General features: G+C 41.2%; 1 protein-coding gene across 9 annotated transcripts in view; it reads right to left on the bottom strand.

The window, feature by feature from the left end:
• Positions 1–11,024, bottom strand: part of SGCZ (sarcoglycan zeta) — a 329,077-nt gene extending 318,053 nt beyond the window's left edge. For 8 of the 9 annotated variants that reach the window (XR_011903416.1, XM_072335266.1, XM_072335265.1 and 5 more), the window contains exon 1: positions 10,059–11,024. Coding sequence is in view for 4 of the 9 variants with exons in the window: in XM_072335263.1 (XP_072191364.1) it covers positions 10,059–10,097 (39 nt within the window). In the remaining 5 variants the exon portion in view is untranslated. The remainder of the gene's footprint in view (positions 1–10,058) is intronic. The other variant, XM_072335261.1, reaches the window with a different exon arrangement.
• Positions 11,025–11,650: the final 626 nt, after the last annotated feature.

Genomic DNA, 11,650 nt, shown 5'->3' on the forward strand with positions numbered 1-11,650 from the left:
GGTTTCCCTGTTCTACTTTGTGAGTGGTGATCCAAATTTAGCATGTAAAGTTGCCCACTACCAGCCCTCCAGCAAAACTTAATATCTCTGCACTACTGCTGATTCAGCTGCACTTGGACTTGGGTCTTGGTTTAAAGTGTCTGGCATCTCATCACTGCTGGAGAAGTTAATCTGTGTGACTTGCTGGCAGGTCAGCTAAGAGTGAGACAGAAGCACAGAACCATATTGTACTGACTTGGGTAAGACATGGAAGACACCTCCATTTAGCTCATGCTGTTCTACTGCCTTCTTCTTTGATTTTAAAGAGGCTTTGATTTTAAAGAAATAACACAGCATCATCACAAGACAAATGTAGTTTATTTATTTTCTAATATTTAAGAGCCGACTTAGGCTATCCTCTCCACAGATGGAACCAATGTTGGTATTTGTAATTGCTTACTTCTACTACTACCGTTAGCCCTTTTTAAAAAAAAGAAGTGTATCAAATGGGTTATTTGACATTGTAAGGAACAGAACTCTACACCGGTTGAACAGAAAAGGACAAGTTTTCCCTAGGATAATATCCAGTGAAAGCAACACAGAATGGATCCCAGCCACAGATTTAGGGAAAATCTGCACTGTCCAGGCATACAGATTTTGGTCCTACACTTAGTTCTGAATACAATAGAGCTTATCACTTACTAAATTGGTATGTGGTACCAATCCAGTATAAGATGAGAGTAAAAGAGTATGTTTTACTACCATCCTACTCAAATTGACAACAGAGCATCAGTTGCTTTCATAGGTTCTCTAATTTTTCTCCTTTTCTCATTACCTCCTCCACCAATTCCTACAAACACATTTCCTACAAATTTTCTGAGTAATCATTTGAGTTTTCTAGTGCTTAAGAGAGATAAATTTTGTCCTATACTTTGTTGTGTGCACACCACAGACATTTTGTACTGAGTGGTAATATTGGCATGAAACATTTGCTTTAAAAAAAAAGTATACAAAACACAGCACTAAATCTGTGAACAATCAAGATATCCCAGTGATGCAACAGCATGAACAATAGTACAGACAGCTGTACAGCAGTTTTGATCCAGCCTTCCCTTCCCACTTGAAATCTTCATATTCCATTTGGCTATTCTAAAACCGCATTGGCAAGCTATGCATGTCTGTTACAAAATAATAGCTCTGTAGTCTGATGCAGCAGCATATGCTCAAAACAGAAATGGATTTTACCCAGTATAATCTATAATTCTTGACACAGCAGGTGCTAGGCTTCAGTGCAGCTCTCCTAGGCACTCTAGTCTTTGCTCCGTTCATCATGCTACCATTTGCTGCCTACTAGGTGCATTCCTTCATTGATCAAGGCTTAGAAAAGTCTGAGTTCAATAGGACAGACAGCACCTTGGCAAAGGATGTCTTCTGTTTTATGACTGTCAGCAATATGATGGAGATTTTATGATGAGACACAGGGACATTACTCACATTCCTGTAATTTCATTAAGCACTAGTGCAAGTGGTCTCGGTAGACTGAGTAGATGGCATATTTACATGAACAGTGAATATTATCTACCTTATCTAAATTAATGCTGAATGAAATAGGGAGCTTAACTAGGTAGAGGTCTGTTCTGGGCAAATAGATCATTTTCCAATCACATACTCACATTTCATAATGAGTTGAGGGAGGCATATGAAGGAAGGTATGAGATCAATTCTAAAGATAGTATCTAGCTACCCTGAAATCAAGATCTACTTACAGAAATGAGACTGTCAATGCCAGTACTGGGGAAACAGCACATGCTAACTAACTTGTTTTTAGCCTCTGAAGAATGACATTCTTTTGCCAATTTTTTTCAGGAAAATCTAATACAGAATTGATGAAATGGGATAATAATTTTCCCTGCATGAAGATTAAGAGGGAACATGAGTCTCCATGATAGAGAGCTTTTGCATTCATCTCATGTCTGCTCAACTGCAAAGTCATTGAGCAGCTAGCATATACTTCAGAACAGGGATCTATCTGAAATAGTAACATCAACTTCAGAGCCCTACAGGAAGTGACAGTCAATACCAGCTTGTTGCTGGATATTTTTGCAACCACAGCCTATGAAGTTTGACAGAGCTCAGCAGTCTTGTGCTAGGAATGAAACACACTGCTTCAAAAGATATAAAAGGGAAGATATTTATTACAAATATTTACATAACATTATGTATCTGAGAGCATGATAATGCACCAGCCTCTCTGCTGGTAGCTGCCTGAACCTCCAAAGAAAACAGAATTTTTATATAGCATAGTGTTAGAACTAAGGGTTGTGCCTTAGGTACCCCACAAACTGGAGTAATTCAGCTGAGTGATTTCTACAGAGTACTTGCCATCTGTTGGTGATGACTCAAGCAAAACAAAGCACAGATGGATCTTAGTCCCAAATTATGCCTTTTTTGTTGTTGTTGTCTTTTCCTTGCCTGAACTCATCTAAACTTCATAGGTGATCAGGATATTTTTCATTTTGGAAGAGTGCATTTTTATAGTGACAGGCTCATAGTCTGCAATTATTCACAGCTAATTTTCAAACTGCTAAATGAAATAAAAAATGCTATGAATTCCAGTTTTAAGGACAAGTAGCCTTCTTGGAAAAACTTCCAGTACCTTTGTAACGCATTCTGAAATGCACTATACTGTTTATTAAAGCACTGATTATTCAGCTTCTTTCCTCATAAATATGTTACCAGTAAATGGGATTTACAATGGCCAACCTGCTCAATAGGGAGACTTCTGAAATAGCCAAGACAAATTACCCTAAATGAAAAAGTATTCACACTGAAACTTTACATATTTCCTGCATCTTTATAACTTTGACAGGAGTCTCTCTATCAGACTGAGGTTCACATTCTTAAAGGCTCTCCTGATGTCCAAGCAATCACTTTGAGTGCAGAAAATTGGCTTTTCTTCAAAACAGAAACAAGTTGTGGTATGATCACCTTTTATCATTAAGAAATAAAATAAGCTTAAGTTAATAGTAAAATCTCTTTCCCAGTAAAGTCAAGACCTGGGTATTTTATCTTGCCTGGACATCTGTCAAGTCAAAGCCATCCATCTCCTACTGTATGCTGAACTCATGCTTGCAAATAATTCATAATTTGAGCACCATCTTTGGTCTTCTAGAAAAATCAGCATAACTGGAAGGTGAATCTCAATGCTTCTAAGCAGGACAAATCATAAGATGCTCTTCTCCATCCAGGTGGGATAATAAATGTTAGTCATTAGTGGGATGCAATCAGTGTGCCTAAGCAACATTATTAGGGAAAACTGCTGATGCCTGATGAAGGAAATGGGTTTTTGAAGGCTATTTACCAGAATGGAAATGTTGGTGTTCTGCATATAGCAGAGGTACTTTCCTTGTAGCACCTCCTAAAGGAAATGATATCCATTCCTGAAAAACACAGGACTTCAAACTCTCATAATGAGGCTGTTAATGGCTTGATTTCTTCCAAAGCTATGACTGTCAAACCACATTTATGCCAGAGTCACAAGAAGTGCAATCAGAAAAGAGAATGAAGAGAGGGTACTCGGCCAGAACATTTCCCAAGATATAGTACATCTGCAATGGTTAGATAACTTTCCAAGTTCAAATCTAGCATAATTTTAAATATAAGGCTTCAAATGGAATGCAAAATGAAGCCCAGATTCTGAGGTTTCATTATTCCTCCTTTACTATAGGTAAATAACTCCTGAAATTTTAAATTGCTTTTCAACTTTTGTCATACCTGTTGATCTATGATCAGACACAAGGCAGATGAAAAGCCTACTGATTTTTTTACTTTTAGTTTCAATTGGTGTGTGTATACTAGTGACTTGTTAAATGCAGTTCATTTCATGAAAACCTCCTATAAAGCAGCTAATTTACTTGTCTTCAGCTAGCTAATAGGAAGTGCCATTTATGGAATGCTTATTGCATGAGAACTAGCTTTTACTAAAGAGAATATAATTTTGTATTGAATAACCTCAGATGGAGAAAACGTTACCTGTAATTTCAGCAGATTATGGTGATTTTTCTTAGCTCCAACTACTAATTATTGTACTAATTATTCAGATTATTTTGCTATTTTGAATTAAATTGAATTTCCATAGAAGTTTTCATGAATTAAAATATACGTTGATTTTAAAGAGCTGCTGTGCTATGTATCTGCTGAATTGAGGTGATTGATTGCATTGCTTGTGCTAAATACAGCATGTGGATTTTTTCCCTTTCTTGAAGTTTACTCCTGTTCGCTAACATTCTAATTTGTCTGTTGTAGAGTTGTAGGAGCAGGAAGGTAGAACCTATAAATTCCAGACCATGCTGCCCAGATGAACTGAAGAGGACTGATAAAACAGTGAAGTATGGCTAAAGGTCAGGTTTTTATGCCTGAGGCATTTTACTGCTTGTGACAGTGATTTTGAGATGTATCACTGCTGTACTGCTGCTGATGTAACTAGGCTGATTTCTCAAAGCACTACTAATTTAAAATTGAAGAAAGGTATTCTGTCCCTGTATAGTGCCTTTCAAGCAGAGCAATTTCTGGGAATTAAATCATGTATCCTTCTTTCTCTACTATGTAGAGATGTAGAGGTGTAAGAAGGGAGGTATGGAAAGAGCAATTTTATTATTATTATTATTATTATTAACAAAAGAGTTGAGTACCACAAGATTTCTTTGAGTTTCTCTATATGCCTGCAAACCTACCCCTGTATGATGTAGTAATAGAGCTAATCTGGCCTTGTGTAGCTGCAGTTATGCAGCTAACAGAATAAAGCCTCACATTTTATTTCTCCCACTGTTACATTGTAACCAACAGGTACTGAAGAATGAAAACTCAGTGCCAGGGAATAGCAGGCTCACGACATCTTTCTTCACAAAAGACTTTGTTAAAATGCAATATCTTAGCATTAGCAAAGGTTCTGATGGCTTAGTAGATAAATTTTAGGCTTCGTTCTTGGACTATTAACTAATACACACTTTACAATGGCATTATGTGTGGCTGCAGACAAATACATAGCAAAATATTAAGTAGTTTTCTGTAAGCTCTCTAAATGTACAGTGTTTCAAACTAAAGAGAATGGTGTTTTTCATGTTCTCCCTTTTTTTCTTTTTGTTTTTTGTTTGTTTGTTTTTAAATGGGGAAGATAACAAAAGTGATTTTGCCATTAGGAGGCCCTTGAAACCTTCATGTCAAAGTGAGTAGAGAGTTACGCATAACTGTGCAGACTTTTTTTATATTTGAATTCTTATGTTTGTCCTTTGTAATGCTAGATCCTTAGAGGATGCAGAAACAACTAGGTCGGACATGGATTTGTAAAGTTTATATAAAACTGTGCAAGGTGAAATGATTTCACAGGAAAAGTCTCTAGTGACATTTTTGCCACAACACTTTAAAAATAGTTTTGCTCACAGCCTATTCAGGAACTTGAGAAAGCAACATCAATCATCAAAAGATTAAGGGACATACAAAAAAAAAAAAAAAAAGTATGACTGGGTCTCCCAGATACATTTTCAGTGATTTATCTCTGAGAGACTCTAGCGTAACGTATACATTCTTTCAAAGACTTAAATTCAGATCTATAGAATCAACCCATGTTACAGAAGTATCACACACTAACCTCTTCCATTTCAGGAAGAAAAATAAACCATTGCTAAGCTTCATGTAAATCTCTCACATCTATTCTTTAAGGTAGAAAATACAATGGCAGAGGAAGACACAGAAATATTTATCCCCAAACCATAGAGAGGAAGAAGATAGAGTGCTTTTTCTCCTTTTAACCAAGCCTTCAGATTTTGATGTATTTTCCATTTCAAGAGCTTTGAGCTTAGCGCAGCTGTAATGAACAGTGTCAAAAAGCTCAGGCACAGGTTGGTACTGTTTCTTAGTAGCAACAGCATGGAAATTTTTTCTAAAGTGTATACTGAGAGCACTGCTGTTGTCTTGACCTTTTGCTACGTCTACTGAACAACTATATCTTATGCATAGAATTCTCTTCAGCTTCCCAGACTACATGTCTAGTTTTTGTACATATTAGGAGGCTGAGAAAAAATCCCACAATGGGAACATGGAGAAGAAGAATTTGCAAGTACACCACTTTAGAACAATTTTGTCTTAGCCTTTCATGAAGGAGGACTTAAAGACTGAATTATTTGGCTGTGAATGTAAAGGTTAATTGTCATTACTGAGTACTGTTGATAGGTCCACAGTAAAAGATAATGATTTCTTGGAAGGATATAGGTAGAGAAGGGGAGGATTTGAATTAAAAAGGCAAATGCTTTAATATTCTCTCTTAGATATCTGTGTCCCAAGCAGATATGAATTAAAGAGATAGACAATGCTAAGAATATATTGATTGTTATAGAGTACTATGCATTTAATAGTGGAATGACTAAGTTAAAACAGAAATATAACCTCCTACCTAAACTCATCAGAAGTCCTCCCACATCACACCAAGCATGAGTTCCTAAGACTCCCTCTTCAAAGCATAAAAAACAGAATTCTTCTGAGTATTAGCTCTCCCATTTGATTTAAACAGTGAAGTGATTTGCACTGTTGTTATATTTAAGACCAAAAAACTATTGAATCATCTCTTGTTTAAATTCTTGTGGTTTCTCTGTTTGAATTTCTCCATGAAATGTATCATGAATTACATAGATTGCACTGAATTACTATCATTGCAAAACCAGTTTCATGGAGAAGTTAAGCAAGCAGTTTTGTTTCACTGGAAATGTAGAACTATAAACAGATTACAGATATTCTCCCATTAAGTGAATAAAGAAATTCAGCTCATTTTCACAAGATGATTCAGAATCAGTGTACAGGGTTTAATGTTTTTGCATTGTAAAAGTTGTAATTTCAAGACACTTAACCCGTTTAAAATAATATCTTGGGACTCTAATGACAAATTTTCACTGGACAAACATTTCACATAGAAAGATTATTTCTGAGACGGTTTTTTGTTCCATCCTAAGAATCCCACCATTCTCATACATTCAACAACAAACTAACTTTTCTCTAGAAAAGTATCAGAGACACAGATTACAGGAAATACTATCTCCTGCTATCTGAGACCATCTCTTGCTATCTGAGACCATACAGAAATTGTGGTTGCTAAAAAGACATAAGAGAAAAGGAAGAGAATTACACTAGATGAATTTAATGTCAAACAACAACTGGACAAACACAAAGGACAAAGCTTCTAATGACCTATTCACTGTCAATGGAAGTTGCAGATAAACACTATATCAGGAAACACAAAGGCCTCACCATGCTGCTTTGTAAAGCAAACTCAGTTTCAAGCAATTAAATACAAATGCAAGTGTGCAAGTTAATTTCCAAAACTTATCAACATATACAAAATATTAAGCTCGATAAAGTACATAATACACTCACACAGACATACAGTTTCATATGTGTTCAAAATGTAGACACTGACTACTTCTGGTGAGAGAAAGTGCTGCACAACACTACACCACAGACTAAAGCCAAGTATGGAAGAATTGAATATTCCGATTTCAGTCCTACTCCTTTAAAACAAAAGCCCTACAGGCCTGTGATAAAACGTAGGAGGGAAGTTTTCATGTACGTATTTGAGATAGATGAGACAGATCAAAGGTAAAACAGAACAGCCCCAATTCTCAGATAGTCTCTTTTTAGTACTGATCTGTTTCATCAGGGATCATGCATAGACTAGTAAGGAGAAGCACACCTGCCCTCATTAGCAAGTGTTGCATGCGTGACATTTGCTCAGTTTTTCACTAAATGCCCTTTCAAAACATACAGCCATTACACATACTCTATATAAATTCAGAATTCATTACAATCAGTGTAATAAACATACACACATTTCAAACTGAAATTCAATGTCTGTCTTGAGACTTAAAATCTTTATATACCATACAGTATATATTTCCAATATCTGTACTATATATTATCATTATAGTCAACACATTTGACTTGTAGTACAGAAGAGAAGTTATCATTATTCTTTTTGATGCTTTCTTGCATATCTTGAGGAAACCTACTATTTTGAAAGACATTGTGTAGCCTGTTTCCACAACTCTGGGTGAAGTTCTGCTATGACACCGTTCCTGCAGCTGACATTTTCCTTGTGAGCCTTCTGTGTGGCACGATGTGGAGCTCAGCCCCGGGTGCCTGCTAACTGTACACCACAGCATGGGGGCTGCATTGACCCAGAGGGAAGGAGTGAAGCTCTGAAATGACTTCAGTTCCCCTGAAACCAGCCGGGAATGCGTGGAAAGCGTTTCACAACTTTGAGCATTGATGGCACTATTCTTCATGGTGCCCGAGTCCAACAGGGTGACCAGCGGTCATTCCCGAGCGCGTTGCCTTCCAAGGCCTTTGCCCCCGTTGTATTCCCGTTCGAGAGAATGTTTACTTAGGGAAGATCCCCAGTGCCTGGTTGCCTGGTGCAGCTCGGGGTAGGATGCTCGGGTCACGCCGGCCCTGCACCACCCCCTACCGGCCGCGGGCACCCGGAGCCGACCCAGACGCTGCTCCCTTTGGGCGGCAATCGCTCCCCAGCAGCCCCGCAGCCGTAGCAACACTCTTGAGAGCCGTTGTGCAAAAGCGGCTCTTCCGAGAAAGTTGCCCAGATTTTAGGAACACATATAGAAATGCCTCCTTTTGCTGCCTTTGAAGCTTTTCTCAAGGGAAAAATAAATAAATAAATAAATAAATAAATAAATAAAAGCGTGATGCTCAGAGGCAGTACTGCTTCCTGGCTGTGTTGTTTCGCTCAAGGTCGAGCTGCCTGTGCACGCTGCAACGTGAGTCTTAATTGCAGCGCGGATGGCTGAGAGATTAATGGAAGCCGCTTCGACTAGAGCAGCCCCGCTCCCAGCGGGATGTGCTTTCCTGCAAAGTTAGCACGCATATATTTTCTATAAAGAACCTTTAAAATCAGTCTGCTAAAATAGAATCACTCCCTGGCCGAGGGCTGTCCCCGGGAACCCGGGCAGGCCGAGGCGGAGCAGCTTGTGTAGCAGCACAGAGCCCACTATTCATCCAGCAGAGCCACTGATTTTGCTCTCTCCGCCCTGAGCTCATCATATCCTACGCTCAAGCAACTTTATTTCTGGTGTATGTTTTTCTTAGAGGATTTATAGCAGTTGCCACTGAGACTTTGTGAGGAGCTCGGGTTGTTCCTTTTCATCCCACACCCACACCATACTTCAAGATCTGCCTCATAGGAGCAGGACAGGCGCCCACGGTACCACTTCGGTGCTTCCCAGAGTTTCCCCTCCCCACCCCTCCCAGCGCAGAGCCCCGCTCGGGGTGGGGGGGAACCAGGGCTCTGCCCGCGTCCCAAAGAAGGCCCTCTTCCTCTCCATCACTTCCTCAGCCATGCAGCGACACCACCGCCACTCCCTGTCCCCAGGCTACCCCCACCCTCTTTACCCCGTAACGACAGACGTTTTAAAATTATGATGATGATTATTATTAGTTTAGACCGGCTGGGCTCGAAGCTACCAGCAGGTGCGGGCAGGCTTTCCATCACTACAAAGGAGCATGCTCAGCGCTTTCAGGCATGCTCTTTCCGCGGGGAGGAAGCCCGAGTCGGACTGGGGGAATCCTCGCAGCGGCCCCGTCCTAATGCAAAGTTTGGGGCTGGGGTTCCATACGGCGCCCCGTGCCCGCGGCCGGCGCTCCTGTCCGGGCATGAGGAGGAACCCGGGCGCTGTGCCGGAGGCGAGCGGAGCATGAGGGTTCCCCTCACTCCTGGCGGCGGAGGAAGAGGAGGAGATGCCCGAACGTGAAAGGCTTCGCAGGCAACTTCTACGGGGAAACCCGCCGCCCTACTACCCCCTCCTCCCAGGGCGAGATTGCTGCTGCGCCTGGCGCGGATACAACGCTGTGAGCACCACCATCATTCATATTCGTATGACGATGCCCGAGGAAGCCGCGCGGGGCTGCCCACGCCGTCCCCGGCTCAGCGTCCCCCGTCCGGGGCTGCGGGATCCCCCCAGCAGCGCCCGCCCCCGGGCGGGGGGTCCGAGCCGCACCGTGACCGCGGGCACCCACCCTACCTTGAGCTCCTCCGTGGCTAGGTTGCCTGATCTGTCCATAAGGCGAAACTGAGCGCGGAACGTTGAGGAAGACGGGAAGTTGTGCCCCCCTCCAAAAAATAAGAAAAAATAAAAATAATACAAAATAACAAATAAAAAAGGAGGGGGGGTTAATCTAGTCTCTCAGTTTCCAGCCTAAACTCAGCCTTGTCCTCCAAAGCCCGGCAGCTCCCCTCAGTCTCATTCTCTGCGATCACGCCTCCACCGGTTAAAATAAATAAATAAATAAATAAAAATAATTCACTTTTTTTTTTTTTTTTTTTTTTTTTTTTTAAGGGGGGGAAAAAAAAAACAACCCTCCCTTAAGGTTTAAAGCGACAGGTGATCTGTCCCCGGTGGAAAAAGATTCGCGTCCTCTGGCAATAAAAAGGAGGAGACAGGAGGGAAAAAAAAAACCCACCACCACTGTTGAAGATTTGGTTTTTTTCCTTCTGCAATAAGCTCAGATGCCGACGAATCGCTGCATCCCGAGAAAAAATCCTGCTTCCCCGGACGGCATCATGCAGCAAATTTCAAGGAAATGTGTTCAAACTGAGGAGTGTATGATAAAAGCCGCTCTCGCCATGCCCACTCCGGTGGCCAACTGAGCACCCTGCGAGAGCAAAGCAGCAATGATGAACGATTTCGCCGGCGAGATAACAAAACCTCCCAAGTCCTGCATAGATTCCAAGATTGTTTTGCAGCTGAATGTATTCTCTCAATAATAATAATTTTAAAAATATAACAAGATAAGAAAGTCTGTAGGGGTATATCTTCTTCGAAGGTTATGCTAATAGTTGGGAGAAAAACAGGATCTCTTGCAGAAGAGAGAGGGAGAGACGGAGATTTCCCCTTCTGTCCTGTGTTACTGTCCTCCGCCGCCAGGTGCCTGACTTCCCTGCTCGCGGTCCGCGGGGATCTCTCCGGCTCTCCCGGCGCAGCGCTCCCTCCCCCGCCCGCTGCAGCCCTGGGTCTTAACGCCCGAGGCCGCCAGCGCCGCCCTCGCGCAGCCCAGGGCCGCCCGCCTGAGGGCTCCGCATTGTCCCCTCGTGTCTGGGCAGTGCCACTCAAACCATCCGAGCAGCCGCTGCTGCCTTATGCATAGCTCGCTATAGTTGTGTATAGATACAGATATCGATATGCATACATATAGACACACACACATATACGTGGATAGCTCTGTGTGTGCCTAAATTAACAATATGATAGGAAACTTCCCATCGAAGATGGGAAGATGCTTGAGATGCATCGGTTTTGTTCATCTCTTGAGTGAGTACTGCTGCAGCTTCAGTGGAGCAGCGTTTCTGATGGCACATGAGTTAAGCCCAAGTCTCTCATAGGGTGTAATTTGCTTTCCTGAAGGGTTCACTGATTTGTGGCTCTCATGTTACACACACACACACACACACTAAAAAATAAAAAATAAAAATAATTTTTAAAAAAGCTCCAAAATTATATTTTAAAATGCAAATTGCTCCCCACTAGGATGGTGATTTTATCAAGTGCCTTTATCATAAATCCGGCTGTCACTTGCAGTTTGGGAGAACAAGGCTGTGATTTTTAGTATCCAGCTT

The sequence above is a fragment of the Excalfactoria chinensis genome, chromosome 4, assembly GCF_039878825.1.
Source record: "Excalfactoria chinensis isolate bCotChi1 chromosome 4, bCotChi1.hap2, whole genome shotgun sequence".
NCBI lineage: Eukaryota > Metazoa > Chordata > Aves > Galliformes > Phasianidae > Excalfactoria > Excalfactoria chinensis.